The 21353-nt window shown below is 38.3% G+C and overlaps 1 protein-coding gene across 1 annotated transcript in view; it reads right to left on the bottom strand.

The window, feature by feature from the left end:
• The window catches only part of POLN (DNA polymerase nu), a 99763-nt gene that overhangs the window by 16477 nt on the left and 61933 nt on the right, over nucleotides 1–21353 (bottom strand). Inside the window, exons 18-21 of the mRNA XM_069856466.1 lie at nucleotides 21204–21286; nucleotides 16996–17127; nucleotides 14159–14269; nucleotides 8244–8322 (exon numbers count right to left, since the gene is read on the bottom strand). Of these exons, the coding sequence (XP_069712567.1) occupies nucleotides 8244–8322; nucleotides 14159–14269; nucleotides 16996–17127; nucleotides 21204–21286 (405 nt within the window). The remainder of the gene's footprint in view (nucleotides 1–8243; nucleotides 8323–14158; nucleotides 14270–16995; nucleotides 17128–21203; nucleotides 21287–21353) is intronic.

Raw genomic sequence — 21353 nt, 5'->3', positions numbered from 1 at the left:
AGGTAGTTGTAGAGAGCAATGAGGTCTCCCCTCAGCCTCCTCTTCTCCAGGATAAACAACCCCAGCTCTCTCAGCCACTCCTCGTAAAACTTGTTCTCCAGCCCCTTCACCAGCTTTGTTGCCCTTCTCTGGACTCGCTCCAGAGCCTCAACATCCTTCTTGTGGTGAGGGGCCCAGAACTGAACACAGGATTCGAGGAGCGGTCTCACCAGTGCCGAGTACAGAGGGAGAATAACCTCCCTGGACCTGCTGGTCACGCCGTTTCTGATCCAAGCCAAGATGCCATTGGCCTTCTTGGCCACCTGCGCCACTGCTGGCTCATGTTCAGTCGTGGTCAACCAACACCCCCGGGTCCCTCTCCTCCAGGCAGCTTTCTAGACAGACTTCTCCTAGTCTGTAGCACTGCACAGGGTTGTTGTGCCCCAAGTGCAGGACCCGGCACTTGGCCTTGTTAAACCTCATGCCATTGGACTCAGCCCAGCGGTCCAGAACAGCACAGCCTATGAGTTCAGTTGTATTGCCAGTTAAATGAGTAACTGCACAGAATTACATCTACCCCATCTTAAGCATCCAGTGATCAATTCAAAGTCTAGGACAGTATTCTGTCTACTAAAATACAGAACTATATGTTAGCATTGCTGGTTCTCTTTCTAGCTCTGCTACTTTCCTGCTAAGCCATGCACTTCCAACTAGAAAATAGGAATATTTATCGCAGAAATGTGACATCTAAGAAATAAATACTTCTAATAAACTCATATTTTCAAATGAAAGATATTACATAAGTTTTAATTCCTGCTAAATATGATTCCCCAGCTTGATGCTGATAAGTTGAATAGTACATGCTATTTCCTCCCTACAGTTCATCAAATAAGTCAGGTTTTTTTAATGATTTCTTATCTCTTTTTCTTATCCATCTTTCATCATCTTCATAGGTTCTGCTCTTGCAGGTATATAGTACAAGGCCACCTGTATTTTTTCAGGATTGTTAGAGTAATAACATTCACAGGCAATATGCTGTTCTACAGAAGGAAGCAGTCAATCTGACACTGATACAGAGGAAGGAAAATTCAAAGCAATCTATACATTCAAAATTCATCACTTTCACCATTTCAGTCCCTGCACACACCTATCCACGGCACATTTTGAGTGAAAGAAGTTTGAAAAAAAAAACCCCTATACTTTTGCTTAATAGCTTAATTGAATGATCTTCACTTTGAAGGAATACTGAAATAGCAAGTTTCTCTCATTATCTCTTACTAAATTAGAGACTGCAGACAAGGCAAAGACTAGTATTTTTGTTGTTCTACAGATGATAAGAATGCCTTTGATTTACAAGCTAATATTTTATTAACAGTTTTCCTGATTGCCTGCAGATTTGGCATAATTTCTGATGAACACACACATGATTTCTTCTACTGAGAAACATAACCTGCATCTGATTGTGACTGTGGTATGGAATGGATACACTGCTACAACTTGCACCTTCAAATGCAGAAGTATTCTGTAGGAAGAAACCAGTGTAGGACAGGGAAAAAAAACCAAACCAAACCAAGATCATCATAGTCATCTTTCTCAAAAGCTGTTTTTTAACAGCAATATGTAGTCTTTCAGGTGACAGCAATGTGCCAAAAGATGCTCAAACTAATTAAATTTATGTTCCTTCCATAGTCAGGGGCCAAAGTACGGTCTGACTTACAGGTTCTGAGTTAACATCTCAAAACTCCATCTCTATGCACTGAACTGGTAGGGGTACCATCTCCTAATACAGCCACCTACATTCAACGCCTAAATCTAGACAGAGAAAACAGCCCTCTATACGTATTTGTTGTAAATTTGTATATCAGCAGGGAGATTTTTACTGCTGTTAATAACAGGTCCAAAGCATAATGTGGTCTAGTTTTCCAGACTGGCCGGTGTGAAGATACTACAACATATAAACCACCAATGGAAGTCCTACAGACTTAACAGGAGGTTAATTTACTCCATCATTTGGTAGCAGGTAGTCTGAACCCTCCACATGCCAGCTCCAGACCAGTCAAAACTCACTTCAGTCTCAGTTGCTGACTCTATTCACTTCCTTCACCACAGCCCCTGAGGCTCCCATGGGAGGTCTAACTAAGCACAGGCAACACAAAGGAAGGGAATGAGACAGGCTCAGCTACACATTTAAGTGTGTTCCTCAAAGTATATCTGAGAGAAGCTCACATATTACATCCAGCTGGCTTGTTTAAGAGTTTGAATAGAAAATAAATCAAAATAAAGTTTAAAATCGGGTAAGTAAAATGGTGTGGCAACATCAGGTTGTCTGATTCGGAGTTAAGACTACTCACATGTAAAATTTCCCATGGAAAATCACACATTTTTTTTTCTAATCTGAAGACATGCTGAGAATTACATCATAACTGAACAGTGGATTTCCCAAAGCCAAAGGATTCTCTTTGGAGAAGGAGTAAAAGAGATGAGTTATTTGAAATCCATCATAGCTTATTTGTTTGAGTAAAAATTCCAGTTAAACTAAAAAATACTCCTCTGATGCATTACTTAAGAGCATAAGACAACATTATAGTTAAGTTTTTATATAGATACAATAAAAAATATAAACAAAAAAGAGTTATTAAAAGCACACTACCTTTAAAAAGGTACTAAAGACCAACATTTAGGAATATTAAAAAAATACAAAACAGTACTTTTCTATTCACATAAAGTTCTATTCTTATTTTTAAAAGCACTGTCTCTGGTCATTGAACTTAATACCATTTTCCAATACAGCACTACCAGATTCTACATTCCAAGCACTACTATTCTTGTCTGCCATTCCATGTCACCACTTTTTTGATGAATAAGAATAATCATGCAACTAATAACATCACATTTTCTCATTTTGAATTTGTTACCTCTAGATGCACAATGGGAGTCTGTGAAATTGCAGGCAGGAATGTACATGGTTAACAGCTTTGTATATAATGATAAGTTTACAAAAAACCCAAAAGACAAAAAAAAAGCTCTTAACAGGATAGAAAAAATTATAAAAAAAGAATAAGATATTTTGAAATCAGAAAAATGCAGAGAATATGGACTAAAGTATATATAATAAAAAATGGAAAGATGTTTTGTGTGCCGTAACTGAAAACAAGAATTCCATGACTTGGAAATTTGGGAAATTAACACCTAATAAATTCAGATTTAATAAAACAAAATATTGGTTTACAAAGCATGTAACGAGACACGTGGTCAGAAAAAGCCAGGATGGTTGCTCATGTAACAAATACTTCTATGGACTTCAAGAACATTTAGAAATTACGACAAATATGGTTTGGGAGGTAGACTTAAGTCTTGTGCTGCAGAACTGAGACTCATCCCCACAATCAGAGCAAGATGAAATCTGCACACAGACAGGTTTCCTACTACAAATCTTACACCTTCCTCCTTAAGCATCTGCTGCTGGCCACGCTCAGTGATGATGAACCAGATGGATGTTGGATCTGATTCTTAGAAATCTCTATATTCCCTACCCTAAAACTCTATTAACTGTTTACTGATACTAAAATACTACTTGTTATGTAACTGCTGCACATTTTTCCCACAAAAGTATACAGATTCCAGTGTGAAGAATTTCTATTAAGTTGTCATGTAACTAAGGAACAAGGTTACAATAATTTTGTAACCTTCTGTATTTTTTTCAAGTTTTTTTCCAAGCTGCAGCTGTAAGGATTTCCAGTGTGGTGCTACAACAGCTCTAGCTTAAGATAGAGCATGTTGCCTGCATTAACTTTAATCTCTCTCTTTCAGTGTTTCCTTAATAAATGCCACAATATTTTGTCATTTTAATATTTTAACTACAAAAATTCAGCTAAATTGTGAGATTTGTTTTTCCAGCAGCTACATCATGAAAAGCTGGAAGCTAAATAGAAGTTTAACTAAAGACAGTAGGACTTTTGCATGTACCCAAAGCGATTTAAAACAGACCAGCATAAAAGGTGACATACAGAAGGTATATAAAAACCTTTTTTAAAATTTATTCTTTATTTTATTATTTATTTGTGTTGAAAGAGCCACATAAAGGAACATTGAAAAACCTGCTATATCTTGAATGTACTTCTTGGCTTTGATATCAAAGCATATTAAATACATTTAGCTCTTTCTAGAAAGAATAAACCATTCTGACTTGTTCTGGCTCACAAAGTGGTCAGGTAACAGTTCACCATCTTGTGGATACATGCAAAATACTGCTTTGTATGCTTGAGGAAAGTAATGATTTTACTGTCATAGCACACCTAAAAATACAATGCTATTTGGCCACTTTGGGAAGCAAAAAGCTACATACTGGACTTGGAGAACAGCAAAGAGGAAGTCACAATCATTTCTGACATGGCAATATGATCTACGATGCCTCCTCCTGCTGCTGAAACAAAGGCATACGTCTGTGAAACAAAAATCTTAGTCTCCTCTCAAGTAGAATCCAAAGCTTTCATCTTTGCCTTATGATTCTATTTCTCCAGTGTTAGGCTAAGGATAAAAGCTGACAACCTTGCTAGAATTAATCTTTTAGAGCACATCTGCAACCATTCACTGGGAAATGTGGGCAGAATACCAGAAAAATAAACATTTGCTTGAAAATCCTGGATAACTGATGCAGAAGAAACATGAGTAAAAGCAGTTCTTTAATTCCTGAAGAATAAGGGCATAAGATTTATGCCCAGAATTAAAGAAATTCATCACACATAGCAGCAGCGCTAAGCAGTTTACTGTATATAATGTAACCAAGAAGTTGGTTTTATTAGTATGTCCTTTTGTATGAATCTGAGAAACTAAAATCAGTCAATAAGGTACTAATGCCCTGTACACCTTATAAAAATGCCTCTATGTTCTTGCATTTAACAAAAACTGAAGCCAACAAATGAATACTTTGTGACTTATCATGTGATTTGTATCTGAAAAACATCCAGGTCACATAACACAATGCTTGCTCCTGTGCTGATTAGGGTTATTTTCTTATAATTTAGCTATCTGTGTAGAAGTGAGCTGCATTTACAGTTCACCAACTCAGTAAACCATTAGATTGATTAAAGTGTTTGTTCCTTGAGGAAGACATACAAAACCTCCAACATCCACTGTAACTGAAAAACAGCTGGGACCAAGAAAATAAGATCATGCCTTTTCCTTTTGTTTGTTGGTGGTTCCTCCATTTTGGATCTTTCATTTATGCCTGGGCTGTGGCTGAACCTGCCTCTTTAACTCAGCTCTGGACATGCAGAGAAGTAAAGCTGTGTGATCGCGGCACAGGTCCAGTGCTGAAGGAACATTAAACTGATGAGAAGGCAGAATTGCTGGATTCACACCAAATTCTTCAACAGTTCTGTAGACTTGCTAAATTTAATTTGCATATTATTGATATATTATCATTTTTAAGGACTTTCTGAGAAGTCCATGCTGCACCCAGTAGACTTTGGGTAACGGCAGTGCATCGTCAGCATGTGCCACTGCAACATTTTAAACACTAGAAAAAACTACAATTGTCCACCTGATTTCACTAAGCACCTTATCACTCTCATCAATCCTATAAATCTTTCTTACAGCTCCTGCTGTGTGCCTTGATCTCGCTTCAGAAATTTCTTTGCTATCATCTGCCTGCAGGAAATGTTGTGTGGAAGTTCTGTGAATTGTATCAGACAGGTGAAAGCTGGCACTTGAATAATTTATGTTAGCAGCACATTTTCAGTAAGCAACTTGGCCATCAGCGTCAGAACAGCATCTTAACAAAGATCTAGGCAATAGGGAAGAAGTCTGAAGAAATAATTTTGATTACTCAACAGTGCCACTCAAAATTCAGAGGTGTTAACACTGACGCTAGTAGCTAACCCATACTAGTATCAGCCCCTTATCATATGTATTGCATTTAATGCTACTTTTCCCCATTTCTGTAAAATTATTTCCAAGTAATTCATTATCTTTTTATTGTCAATAGCATAAATTGCTAGGCTAGCATTTGAATTATAAGATGAAGAAATACACAGAGAAAAATGAGGCTGCTGGTTGACAGAACAGCCATCAATCAGTCACGGTGGAATATCCTGTTTCATCAAGAGGGCCTCTCTGAGGAAGCATCATGAAAATGTAATTTTCATGTAATGTAACCTTTTCCTGACTTCCAACTGCAATATCATATGTGCAAACAACAACCAAAAATCTGCTAACTAGAACTCCTAAAAAAATGAAGCTTCATACTCAGGTCAGAGCTTCCTCACAGCTGAACATCTTACAGAGTATGAAGAACGAATGCAGTGCTGTCAGACTGCAAATATACCTGGAAACAAATACTAAAAACTATAAGATCTTATTTAGAATTTACTTTATTTTTTTTATATATTTCCAAGGTAAGGAAGACAAAATGTTGAGTGTTAGCCACTAGTTGGCTATGGCTAATAGGACATTGTCCCCCAATGTCCATAATCACTTCTAAAGTAAACGTAAAAGATCTCTCCTTGATAGGCTGTTCAAAGTGAAAACCCTGTTTACAAAATTAGAAGTTCTAATAGGGAAAAAAAAGAATACTTACAAGGGGAGAAGATAGAATAAAATACAGTAGTGTGCTGTCTTTGGAATGAATATGACCTGATGTGATGATAATTGGAGATTGATTCTTGTTTTGGAAGAGCTACTGCATTCCTACTCTTACAACAACAGCACCGCTTATGTATACACTTCCCTTTAACAATATTTTTCAAAGCGCTTTACAAAGGATGTTAGGATGATTATCCTGACTTGACTGATAAGAAAATCAAGAAACAGACCACTGAAAAAATAACTAACCAAGTGTCACCTGGCAGACAAGTGGAAAAATAAATTTTCAGGTCTCGGTCCCTGACTCTTTTGGCAAGGCCACAAAGTTGCTTTCAAACGTCACCATCCAGCCCAGGTGAGTGTTCAAAGATTTTATAAAGGCATTGATTGTGCTTTTCTGACAAGCCTGGCTTGAAGTACCTACTAAATATTACAGGATGGAGCCATTAATGAAAGCTCTCCTTTAGCAAAGCCATCCAGTTCTTAATGGCTGGCAGGGGTTCAAACTTCCAGTTTAAAACAGTGTCTCTTTTAGATGCTCTTGCAGTCTTGGTCTTTCCCTGCTGTGACATTTATGATGGATTAAGAAGGACAGGCAGTGACACTTTTCGGTGTCTGATGCAGCTATTCCCCCGTGCTTTCACAACATCAGGAAATTCTACAGTTCCCCTTCTGGATGACAACAGAAATACCAATGTTCAGCACTGACCTGCTATCTCTGCTGTAATCTGAACTTCTACTACAAAAATTCATGTTCTACTGCACTATTTACTACAGCATTATAAAAGAGAAGAATCACAGAATCACTAGGTTGGAAAAGACCCACAGGATCATCGAGTCCAACCATTCCTATCAAACACTAAACCGTGTCCCTCAGCACCTCGTCCACCCGTCCTTTAAACCCCTCCAGAGCAGGTGACTCAACCACCTCTCTGGGCAGCCTGTTCCAGTGCCCAATGACCCTTTCTGTGAAATATTTTTTCCTGATGTCAAGCCTGAATCTCCCCTGGCGGAGCTTGAGGCCATTGAATCCATCAGTTTGGGGGTTTTTTCGCACGTTTGCCTTTGAAGTATCTTTCTATTCCAGCAAATACTAATGCTCAATGCCTCTCTGCACCTTCATCCCTTATAACAGGAAAAGTAGACTTCATTATTTCTGACAGTAGCGTAAAAAACCTGATGATGTTCTGTGATCTCCTACCCAACTATGAGCAGTCACAACAGAAGTGAATCATGAAGACCTAGCTTCTCTCTGGCAAAGGAAAACCATCTATGCAAGAATAAAAAATGCTCATTTATTTTGTTTGAGCACCGGTTTCCTGATTCCTGTTTTTTTCCCAGCCCATTGAATGTTCAACTCCCATTGTACAATACACTCAAAATACAGGAAGGATGTGATCAGTGGGGTTGATTTCAAAGATGCGGAACTACCACTGAAGTAGATCTGACTGAGTTTGAATGGCCCCAGGGCACTTCCTTGCTTTTGGATGAATTTACAGATCGAACTATTCAAGCACAGAGATATAATTTTGAATGTATAAAACCATCCCATAAGTCCTTGCTTGCTAAAAGATTCAAAGGCATATATAATATTTCTACAGCTGCTTATAATGCCAGGAGCACATTAATTTCAATAAATTTTGTTTTAAAATCAAACAGTTTTGCAATCATTCATTACTAACCTGGCTGTTAAAGTTGGAGAAATGACAACAGAGGTAAAAATCTCCACCATAGCCATCTTGCAAAGATCAGCTGCAGAACCTATGAAAGAAAGCGATCTGTTTTGAGTTTAAATCACACAAAAGGAAAATGTTCTTCTTGAAACTATGATATAGGAACCAAAACCATGTGAAGATTCTGAATTACAAGTAGTTGCAAGACTAGCAGATTCAGTTCATGTAACATGAGAACCTGATAATAAGATTAATAAATAGCAAACTAAATAATGACACATTAATTAAAATGAGAAACTAGTATATGAAATTAGGTGTTAATTAAAGGTGAATTTGTCAGCCATAGCTATGAGTTGAAAAATTGCTTTGAATAAAAATTATTTGAAATTATCTAACTCTAAATTGGAATTAAAATTTACTATAAAGAATTTAAAATTTAATGTTACAAAAGCTTAGTACATTGTTTCTGTGCTACATTTCCATTTGGAAACATAATTCTATGCGTTTTCTTACTTCCATGTGTATGTAACGTTTATGCCTTACATTACAGTGTTAAAAGCAGTTCTGCATAAACCAGTGCCAAGTTACATAATAGAATACACATTTCTAGAAACCAGGAGGCAGAATTATTCTCCAGGCCTGTAGTTTGGTGAAGGGCTCTGTTCTGAACCATGCAACAGGGGTTTAATAGATTTTACACAAGGATCTATCAGATAAAATCCAGAGACAATCCTTTAAGTAATGGTTAGAAGCCATAATTCTCTCTGTCCAATCAGATATCCTAAAGACCGTAGAGATCTCCCAGTTCACAATCCTAACTCAATGAATTTGAAATTCTTTCTTCCAAATGGTTGACCTCTACAGAAGGGATGAAGAACAACTAGGTGGGCAAATGTTAAGGGTACTCTGCTGAGGGAATCACAGAATCATAGAATCACAGAACATCTCACGTTGGAAGGCACCCACAAGGATCAAGTCCAACTCCCTGCTCTTTGCCAGACAACCTAAAATTAAACCACGTGACTGTCGTTCAGACACTCCTTGAACTCTGACAGGCTTGGTTCCATGACCCTGGGGAGCCTGTTCCATTGATCGATTACTCTCTCAGGGAAAAATCTTTTCCTAAAGTCCAATCTGAGCTTCCTCTGACACAGCTTCATTCCATTTCCTTGTGTCCTACAGAGATCAAGAAGACAGACCGAACACTTCTTTCCTCATGGCTTTTTATGACAGACTGGCCCCTCTGAATCCCCAACTGACCTCTGTTTTACTCATTAAGTTTACCAAATATTGCCCACTGGGATCCTATGGGAGATATCCCTGCCCATGGCAGGGGAGTTGGAATTAGGTGATCTTTAAGGTCCCTTCCAAACCAAATCATTCTATGATTCTATGATTCTAAGTGCAAATCCACAGCTGATTACTGAGACAGCCATGTCTGACTTTGAATATAGCCTCAAGTACCCATCTTGTTTTCCTGTTCAAATGATGCATCAAACCGATGCAATACAAGACGAATAGGGACACATTGATTCAAAAATTAAGAAATTATGTTTCAGTAAAGGTCATCTAAGTGTCTTATTAGTGATTTTGAGAATAAAATTACATAACTGAGCATTTAGTCCATCACAATAGGTAAGTTTTATATATTCTTCATGAAACAAAATAAAAAAAAATTCTCAAAATATTTCTTACGAGATAAGATGTTTAGAGAAGATATTTTAAATATTTTAAAAGAAAATAATAATATCCTTCTAGTTGATTTTGCCACAGTTATAAGTAAATAATAAAAAATAAAATAAATGTTTGGCTCTATGTGGTTACGTAGCGCTCTTGAACTTGGAAATACTGAAAAGAGCAAAAACACAATGAAAGAACTGTGGGAAATCCTGTTGTAGTAAGGTAAAGTTGAAACCCTACATTCCTCTCAATGTTGTACATCAGAAGAAGCCTTTTGCTGTCAGTTGCTGCTGTCATGATCAAAACGCAAACTAGTTAATCAGACTATTACATATAATTATAAAACACATATTAAATGCAGTTTAACACAGTGACTGTGATAAAACATTTTAGCATATTACCTCACAGCTGAAATCCTGAAATAAAAAAAATTGCCATCTGGAATGAAATGATTTATAAAACCTGGGAATACTGAAAATTTTTGAGTTTTTAATCCTCACTTCATCACACTAACTTGCATGTTTTGAATAACAGTTACACCGTTTTTCATCAGATTTATCTTTGAACAGACAGTGAAATATGATAATGTTATTATTGTAGGTAGATATGAGTGTTTCGTAGACAGCCCTGTGATTACTTTGCCTCTGTTCCAAGCTCTTTGGACAGACGGACGTAAGCAAGCGCTGCTCAGAGGCCACGTAGCTTTATTCATGCTACCTTGTGCACTCAGCAGGTCTCACTGCATTAGCTTAAGCCTCGTGACTTCACCTGGAGAGGGCTGCTGGTCAGCAGGATGGAAACCCAGGTAAGCAGAACACAAGTCTCTGGAGAAGGTTGCCAAAGCTTTGCTGCAGACTTTATAAGGATTTATTAAAATTCTACTGTTGGGCACCTACTAGAGCAAGGCAGTCGCCACCTGAGCACAACTGTTATTCAAGAAACAAGGTGTATATTAGAAACCTACATCTGCACATATCCTTGCAAAGACAGTATTAAATTCAGTTACTAATTATCAATGCAGCAAATATGATATAAATACTTGAATGATTTCTAAAATGAAACATTACAATGAATAACATTTCATAGAATCATAGAATAACCAGGTTGGAAGAGACCCACCAGATCATCAAGTCCAACCATTCCTATCAAACACTAAACCATGCCCCTCAGCACCTCGTCCACCCGTGCCTTAAACACCTCCAGGGAAGGTGACTCAACCACCTCCCTGGACAGCCTCTGCCAGTGCCCAATGACCCTTTCTGTGAAAAATTTTTTCCTAATGTCCAGCCTAAACCTGCCCTGGCGGAGCTTGAGGCCAATCCCTCTTGTCCTGTCCCCTGTCACTTGGGAGAAGAGGCCAGCACCCTCCTCTCCACAACCTCCTTTCAGGTAGTTACAGAGAGCAATGAGGTCTCCCCTCAGCCTCCTCTTCTCCAGGCTAAACAACCCCAGCTCTCTCAGCCGCTCCTCATAAGACCTGCTCTCCAGCCCCCTCACCAGCTTTGTTGCTCTTCTCTGGACTCGCTCCAGAGCCTCAACATCCTTCTTGTGGTGAGGGGCCCAGAACTGAACACAGGATTCGAGGAGCGGTCTCACCAGTGCCGAGTACAGAGGGAGGATAACCTCCCTGGACCTGCTGGTCACACCGTTTCTGATACAAGCCAAGATGCCATTGGCCTTCTTGGCCACCTGGGCCACTGCTGGCTCATGTTCAGTCGCTGTCAACCAACACCCTCAGGTCCCTCTCCTCCAGGCAGCTTTCTAGACAGACTTCTCCCAGTCTGTAGCACTGCACAGGGTTGTTGTGCCCCAAGTGCAGGACCCGGCATTTGGCCTTGTTAAACCTCATGCCGTTGGACTCTGCCCAGCGGTCCAGCCTGTTCAGATCCCTTTGCAGAGCCTCCCGACCCTCCAGCAGATCGACACTCCCACCCAGCTTAGTGTCGTCCGCAAACTTGCTAAGGGTGCACTCAATGCCTTCATCCAGGCCATTGATAAAGACATTGAACAGGGCTGGACCCAGCACTGAGTCCTGGGGAACCCCACTTGTCACTGGCCTCCAGCTGGATTTCACACCATTTCCCACCACTCTCTGGGCCTGGCCAGCCAACCAGTTTTCCACCCAGGAGAGTGTGCGCCTGTCCAGGCCAGAGGCTGACAGTTTCCGAAGCAGAATGCTGTGAGAAACTGTGTCAAAGGCTTTACTGAAGTCCAGGAAGACACATCCACAGCCTTTCCCTCATCCAGCAGCCGAGTCACTTTGTCATAGAAGGTGATCAGGTTAGTTTGGTAAGACCTGACTTTTGTGATCCCATGTGAACCATGTTGTCACCCGGTTCTCTTGCACGTGCTTCATGATAGCACTCAAGATCACCTGCTCCATGACTTTCCCTGGCACTGAGGTCAGACTGACAGGCCTGTAGTTCCCTGGATCCTCCCTGCGACCCTTCTTGTAGATGGGCACAACATCAGCCAGCCTCCAGTCCAGTGGGACTTCCCCAGTCTTCCAGGACTGTTGGAAGATGATGGAAAGGGGTTTGGCCAGCACATCTGCCAGCTCCTTCAATGCCCTTGGATGAATCCCGTCCGGCCCCATAGACTTGTGGGTGTCTAGTCAGGCTAACAAGGCTCTGACCACCTCCTCTTGGATCACGGGAGCCTCATTTTGCTCCTCTAGCTCCTGGGTTTGTACACAGATGGAACGACTTTCTTTACAATTAAAGACTGAGGCAAAGAAGGCATTAAGTACCTCAGCCTTTTCCTCATCCCCTGTCACTGTTGTTCCTTCTGCGTCCAATAGGGACTGTATGGTCTCCCTAGTCCTCCTTTTATTATTTATATATTTATAGAAAGATTTTTTATTATCTTTCACAGACTTGGCCAATCTGATTTCTAGCTGAGCCTTAGCCCTTCTGATTTTTTCCCTACACAGTCTCACTTCCCTCCTGTAGTCCACCTGAGAGGCCTGACCCCTCTTTCAGAGCCCATAAACATTTCTCTTCTTCTTGATATCACTCAAGATCTCTCTGTTCAACCAAGCTGGCTTTCTCCCCTGCCAGCTTTTTTTACTGGAACATGGGGATGGCTTTCTCCTGAGCTGCTAGGATTTCCTTTTTGAAGAGCTCCCAGCCCTCCTGGGCTCCCTTGCCCTTAAGTACTGTCTCCCATGAGACTTTGCCAACCAGCCTTCTGAAGAGTTCAAAGTCTGCCCTCTGGAAATTTAATGCTACCGTCCTATTAACAACCCTCTTCACTTCACCTAGAACAGAAAACCCTATCATCTCATGATCACAAATGATCATGATCATTTGAAGACTCTGAATACACACGATCCTTTCAAAAGGAAAATTCAAATCACATTATAAAACTCATGTCATCGCCATATCTAGACAGCACTTCTTACTTGCCTGTAAACTGCCCACTTCCAATATAACAATGAAAACTCTGTCAGTATCAATCAATTAAAAAATAATTCTTCCAAGGGGTAGCTTGATATGAGGGATCTCAGTCTTGGCCTGTCGGCTCACTTGTTAGCATTTTCTTTAGGTGTCTAAATTTTGTACAAGACTGAACCCAAAGCAATTTCAACAAAGTATGTTAATGCATTAGATTAACTTTAACCTGATTTTCACATTTCCAAACTATGAAGCAATTTTGCAATGTTTTCCTGAGAAAAAAACATCATTTTTCCTGCCTTCCACAAAATTAAGTTTGAATGTTCCTTGCAAAGAATGAGTTTGGCTTCAAAACAAATAACAACAATGCATGGTTACTGTAATGTTGTATATTTCTTAAAATAAAACCTATCTGGCAAAATAAAAGCCAGAACCTGCAAGCTGTGTAATGACAGAAACGCTTTTGGAATAGAAATCTATCAAAAACAGAAAGGAAAAAAAAGAACAACAATACATCTGAAGCACTCAATTCTAGATATTCACTCCATACGTTGTTTGTATCCATAGCTCTCTTTAACAACCACAAGGTATTTATAGTGTATCAGAACAATGATATTGTTATCGTTGTTGTTATTATTATTATGGTTCTGTTTACTGGCAATTTCCAAGGATAGATACAATACCTCATTTAAACTTCACTTTCATAGTAAAACTCACACCTCAGTAGTCTACTTCAGCCGACTACTAGAATATTCATTCTATTGATGTATCAGAGCTGTTGTCCACTAAAGCCAAGGACAGAAACAGAGACAGGTAGGGAAGTTGGAAGGTAGGCAGACAGATTTTTACCTTGAACAACAAAATTGACAGCCTGCCTCTCCGCTTGAGCGCGTAGTTTGTAATCCTGGGAATTGATATTAGCCAGTGGTCTTTTACGTCCCATTATGGAAACCACATAACCTGGTAGGATTTAAATAGAAGTTAGTATTCTTAGAGTGACTAAAATTTAATTTCAAAAATTCTTTTGGAAAATAATATGGATTTTTGTATTTAAGTTCTGCCCAAGTAGATGTAAGATTTTGCCCTCTGAAAATAGGCAGAGCTCTTTTTTTTAAACCTTAAATGCTTACTGTATTTTTGGGTTAAGAATTACTTCATTCAGAGAATTGGTTCATGTTATACAAGGAAAACTTCTGTTCACCAAAGCTCTATTTTCATTAGGAATGTCTACTGATAGACCAGCAAACTTTCCCTCTGGGAGATGAAACTATAAATACCTAGCAGAACTGGCCATCTATTAGCAGCCATAATTAGATCTTTCCATGTGATGAATAGTATACTTGGGAATAGTAAAGAAAAATCAATTTGTAGAGTAATTAAATCATTAATGAATATTCCCCCAAATTATCAAATCGTTTTGGGGAAAAAACCCAAAGTTAGAACTTTTTTTTCCCCATTTTCTTTATGTGATATTTTTGTGTCCCCTTCATAGCTAAAATGCCTAGACTTTAGTGTGGTGGGGTTTTTAGTTTAAAAGAAACACATAAAAACACAGTTAAAACTTTATGTTAGGCCTAACTACATATTTTGCCAAAACAAGTATTTTAGAGGGGAAACAAGAGCAGCTGAGAAAGGAAGAGAGATGTGAGAATCCTTTTGTCAAAATAACACACTAACCCTTACTTATTTTAAGAAAAATGAAAAGATACGCAAACACATGTCGTAAGAAACCACTTCAAAAACAAAGTTATTTATGCACAGAGGATGAAGATTGTTCTGCTGAATTAGCAGCTTTCTGCCAGTTAGTATAATTCCAGGTGCACTGATACCAAACGTACTAGTTTTGGAACAAGCAGCTGAATTATGTGAACATTAGGATAGTCTTTGGCAAATTAGCCTTCCCAATTTAACAAAGATTTTCCATGAAGAACAGTATCTAAAGGAGAAATTCTTGAAACGTTGGATTGTTAGGGGAAAACAGAGTCACTGTAATATTGTTGTCCTTGTGTGGTGTATTTCCACAACAGAAACACCCTTGCAATGGTCATAGCTGATCAGCATCCCCCAAACAAATACCATTTTTCATATAATAGTGGCAGAGTATGCTCCTGTGGGCGAAGATTAATCTGTGAATATATATCTGAATGAGGTCTTAACACAGTCTTTTTAATATGTTGATAATTAAGTCAAACAACACCAACAATATAATAACATACACACTAATACGCCAACAATAACATCATCATCGCAAATTAACATTATTTATATTCTCATCATGTCCATACAGAGTATCAGACATTCATCACACCTGAATCATATCAATTGGTGGGTGCTGTTCACCTTTGAACCACAGATGAGTAAATAAAAGTGATCTCATAATGAGCTCACTAGGTTGGAATGTTTTTGTTGGAAAGTTGGAATCTGAGGTGGATTAATAAGAACAATATTAAATAACATTGACCTGCTGCACATTTTTTGAACCTGAACAACCAAAACAGAGTGTTGTTCTACCATTAATGTTAAAAGAATGGCTGATAGATGGGAGTGAGAAGAGGAGAAAGTACTAATTAGACAAGCATGTTTTGATGACAATCAAGAACATAAGTTATCGTACCCTTGTCTACTAAACTCGTAAACCAGATTCTTTATCATAGAAATCTAGTTATTGAAATTCCTTCACCTTTAAGAAAAGAACACTATTATTTTAAATAGATCAAAAATGTAAAAGAATGTGTAATAATTTACTAGACATGTTATGTTGGCCTTAATTATGGCTAAAAATAGCTTTTCAGTAACTTCACTTTTGTTTAGTAATAATAATGAACAAAGGAACGCATCTGCATAACACTATGACAGTTCATGCTTCCAGGACATTTTTAAGCCCTACAAAGTACACAAAAGGAATACTATCCATTTCCATGACTGGAAGTCAATTGTATGTTTCTATCATGACATTCACCCACACAAAGATGGATAATATTATATTGCAAATTTACTATTTATATCTACAAAATATCTTAGTACTGTATACCTTATTAAGAAACAAAAGAAATCCATTTTTACAGTTCTGCTAATTACCTTTCAAAAGACAATATTTCAAGCAGCTACATTTTCTCTCCGCAAATTACTGCACTTCTAGAATTCACTAAATATAAATTAATAAGTAGAATAACAAGAAATTTGGAGCAAGAGGAGTTTACAGCTGCTGACTCCAAGAAGCACTCCATACCTATCTGTCATCAGATAGCACCTGAACATCAAGAACAAAAATTCTGACTGAAGCAAAGAAAAAATAATTTTAAAAAATTGGCCATGTAATTTGGCTCTTCGACTAAATGGCTAAGCTCTCACAGTCCAGCAGCCACGTAGCATATTTATTAAGGCAAAGATTCCTTGGGCTTTTTTGTGTTGGAGTACATTATATGTCAAAATGATGCAGTGTAACTTGACATTAAGTAGGGTTCACTCCGAGAACAGATGTCGTATTCTGTTAGCATCTTTCTGAGAAAAAGCAGACAGGTTTAACCAGCTCCTCTTAGGGTTAAAAAAGAAAAAGTCTAATTCACCAAGAAATGATATTCCATCTTTTTTCTTATCCATCTGAATTTGAGACAAGGTGAATCTTTGTCTTCACCAGTGTCACACAGCGCTGATCAGTAAACAAAAACATGCTTACTTTGGATTACCTTTATTCCTGCATTGTTCAATGGTTTTCTTCGTAAATTCATGTACTTTCTTGTATTTTTGCATAAAACTTTCTATAAATTGACTGGCTTGAAGAGGAGTAATTCCCAGGCAGTCAGCAAGACGTTCTTTCCCTGGTGGTAAAGAAATTATCTTTACTATACATTAAAGCAGAATAGAAGCCCGCTACACAGAATAGCACTGTTACCGTCCCAGTTAGTGGAATTAGCTACCTATCTGTATGAAAGAGGACGGATCTGAAATACAATAATCATATTTCAAAGCAAATGTTTGCGTTCGAATGTTTTGCTGAAGTTACTGGATTAAGAATATACTTAATAAGAAGTATGTAAGTAAGAAATTCCTAGTTATAATTTATACCTGTAATGTGGCTGAAATCTCTTTTGTTCACAGAATAACTTTGTTAAGTATCATTCTACTGGTGGGGTGTTGGGTGTTGAAATCTGCAAACTTTGAGGAGCAGATGAAGAATTTGAAATCAATTTTAAATAAACACAAAGGTGAATGAAGATCTAAAAATAAGATGGAGATATGGCTGGTTGAGTTTAGCTAGAAGCTTTAGTTTTAGTGTAGAAGTGACAGAAAAATTTAACTGCTTCAGCAATCAGACCAAGTAGCCTGAATTTTGAAATGCCATTAGGAATGAGTCCCTCGGATTTCAGTCTTACATTCCTCAATGTCTGTAGAAAAATGGGCCCAAGTTGTGAGGTAAAAGGACTGGGAAAAAATAAAACCAGAATAAAATGTTTCAACCGAGAGAAACAGGAATAATAGCTTTTGGCTAGGACATAGGTCCGCAATATGTACTACGTTTGATCTAAGAGCATTTATATGATAAGGTAGAAAAAAGTTTTCCAGAGTGTGAAAATATAAACTAAGAGCTACAGTTTAAACACATCTACAAACCAAACAGTTCCAGCAAAAATAAAACATACATCAACATTTGTCATATGAGATTTGAAAGACAGATGTAGTTATGTCAGCTGCACAGCACCACAAAACCAGCACTGTGTCTGCAAATAACATAAGCTGAGAGGCGACATCTCAAAGCACCAAAGGCACAGAATAGTTATTGTCACAGTAACACTGCCAAGAAAAATTATCTAGCATTTTTGAAAGAGAGAAGATTTCAGCCACCTAAATGCCATCACTGTCAGTCTGATGTGCATTTCAGAACAACTCTGTAGCATTTTGTTCTCAGTCATGCCAGGAACTGCATGAACGCCAGTCTGGACAAGGTGCTAGAAGAAGAAATTCACAAGACATCCAGGATGACTCTTGCTGAGCTATTATAGTTCTGTACTTTTATTTGACATCTAATTAATTTAGGTTGTCTTCTGGGTCAGCAAATGACAAATCTATCTGCTAAAGCACATATTACTAACAGCAAGGAGACTGCAGTGGCTTCCTTAGAGAACTGTAACATCTAAGTTTGTCCATGTTATCCATTTAAACAACTATTGATGTACAGAACAAAGTATTGCATTAAATAGTAGGAAAATTAAGCCACAATATCAGTAAGGAAGCCTGAAAGGTTCCAGGGAAATACACTTTCTGGGAAGAAAAAAAGAGGGGAATGTACAGCCATATAATTGTGTTAGATCATGTTCCACAACGCAGGAGCATAGGCCATGCGAAGCAACGCTCAGGAGCGAACTAAACCTTCCCTGAGCACTTTCCTTATCTGTGCCAGGGGAATTGTTACCAGCAGCCTATGCATTTTAGACTCCCTTCTGTAATTATATTTTAAAGCTGCAAATATCATTAGCTTTTCTGCTTTTCATTTAAACACCTTGACATCCCTCTGTGACAATTCAGGGCTTGAACATACTGCCATTGAATGGAATTAATTCCTTATTTTACAGTTAAGTTGTCTGTTCTTTAGTTTTACAAGATGACTGAGGCAGAAGCGAGTGAATTGAATTGCTCCAAACCAAGCAAGAAACAGTAATACTGCCATCCCTCTCAACATTTGGTGTATTTTATTTAAAGTACCAACTCCTAGACATAATGTGATTCTTCTTTCTTTATTATACTATTTTCTATCCTCCACAATTATAAAAAAGACTTTGAAAATATAAACCAAGTATAACCTGAAGCTAAGAAAGCCAAAAGAAAAAAAGACCACTATTTATATATGGAAGTTTTTCATTAACTCCAGTAAGCAAGCAAGCTCCCCAGGGAATGCATTTCTATTTTCAATCCCAAAAGAAGTGAAATAAATAAGCGTTATTCACACTCTTCAGTTACATCAAAATGTCTTAACCATCTTCCGAAGGGAGACAAAATTGTGGGTGAAATTCAGTCAAACAGTTTCAGGTATCTAACAATTAATTTTTGCTAGCCCAGTTTCCTACTTAACAGTTTAACGATATCACTCCATGTTATGTCTTAATTAGGATCCGATCGCACTGCTAACAACCTGAATCATCTTGTAATCTTTCAGGTGCTTCAACTGCCCTCATTTAAGAGAGAGAGAGAATGATGTAGCACAAAAAAATAAATGGAGATACTTAAATCAAGCGTTGCTGCACTGATATGTTAAGTGCCTGGTGCAGAGCAAGTGAAGGAGAGCCAATAGGTTGCTTAGTCTAATCATCTAAGCTCCCTATAGCATGAGTAGACAGACAGAGGCTCTACTGAGGGAGGATCTAGCGCCAGTGACCGAGGCGTTTCCATTTCTCCATGGCTGTACAGAGAACCACAGAGCATCCAGCCAGTGGTGACTCAATCTGACTAGCCAGGTATCTGCCTGTGCCACCCAGAGTGAAGGGAACAGGTAAAAAATAGGTTGCATATGAATGGCCAAGGGCAGGGATGCTAATGTTTGCATTTGTAAAATAATGTGGTGATGAAAACATTCAGGCTGGAAATGGGAGATTTTATTCCAGTCTCAGCATGGGAAGGTCTGAATTTATATTGCAGGGAGTCAGTGTTGGGCTTAGATCTTAAGAACTGATGTTTAAAATGCAATACATCTTAATGTAAAAGTGCCCATGCCTGTGCATATACATATTCTTGTGTGTATATAATCTACACACACACCTATATATAAAACAGATATTCTGGAGAGCTGAAATTGAAGTGTTTTTCTCTCCTTCCCACTTGAACATCCTAAACAATAAACTGAATGCCTTTGGCCAACTCTGCCTTTGGGTCAAGGACTATTGATGGCTCACTGCAAAAGATTCTTTAGAAAGCATTCTTACTCAGGAACCCAAGAAGCAGCTATAAGTTCTTCCAAGTTAAGTAAAGCCTGCAACTTAGGGCTCTTATTTCCTAAATGAGTTTTCTCAGTACCCATCTTCTGTAGTGCTTTTGGATTTCTCTGGAAGACCCACATAAAGTTTAGTTATATACTTTATACTTTATACTAAAACAAATTCACAAGGCCTTGTAGGCTCACACTACATATGCATCTGTCTTCCCAGAAAAGGTAATTCAAAGCATGCATGAAGCATAAGGAGAGTTGGACATCATTTAAGAAATGGTAAGCAGTTTTGGAAAGTATGCAGAATGTCTTGACTCATCTAGGATCTTGGTAGGACTTGGGCAGAATGGGTACCAGTATGGAGTTTTGCAAATTTTCTGCAGTTGTGAAGAAATAACAGCAAACGTTGCAATCTAAAGTAAGGAAATACTTGTATGCTGTGTGACCAAGTACTGGAACAGGTTGCCCAAGATAGTTGTGGGGTATCCATCCTTGAAGACATTCAAAAGTTGTCTGGACACAGTCTTGGAATCCAGCTCTAGATGTTCCTGCCTGAGTAGGGAGGTTGGATCTGATGACCTCCAGAGGTCCCTTCCAGCCTCAGACATTCTGTGATTCTATAAATGTGTTCTGAGACAATATTGGAGTTCTTCTAATTTCATTGCAGTTATTCTTATCTCTGTCTATAAACTGACAGAATGCTAAGTCCACTCAAAATTAAAATTATTTGAGATAAGACAAATGCTTCGGTTACATCAGCAGCAAATAAATATAAAATCACAGTAATATTTGTATTTGTGAATATGGCTGCATTAATTTGATGATTTTGATACTAGGTAGACTACTTGATAATCCTTGATTAAAAAAATAAATAATTCTCTGATAAAACCTTATTCACCTTTAGAACTCCAGTCTACTATATAAGCTATGTGTAAAGTATGAATCTACTTTAGCTGGATTTTTTCTAAAAATGCCTACCTGCTCCATAAACCACTGAGTAAACCACACGCTTTGCTTGCTCTCTGTCAGCATGCTTCACTTGTTCATGCTGAATCCCCTTCCTAAACAAACAAACAAACAAAACCAGATTAGTTTTAACTGTAAATGTATTGTTATCCCTGCAGAAAA

The sequence above is a fragment of the Phaenicophaeus curvirostris genome, chromosome 4 (assembly GCF_032191515.1).
Source record: "Phaenicophaeus curvirostris isolate KB17595 chromosome 4, BPBGC_Pcur_1.0, whole genome shotgun sequence".
NCBI classification, from domain to species: domain Eukaryota; kingdom Metazoa; phylum Chordata; class Aves; order Cuculiformes; family Cuculidae; genus Phaenicophaeus; species Phaenicophaeus curvirostris.
This window is presented reverse-complemented; position numbering and strand designations above follow the sequence as displayed.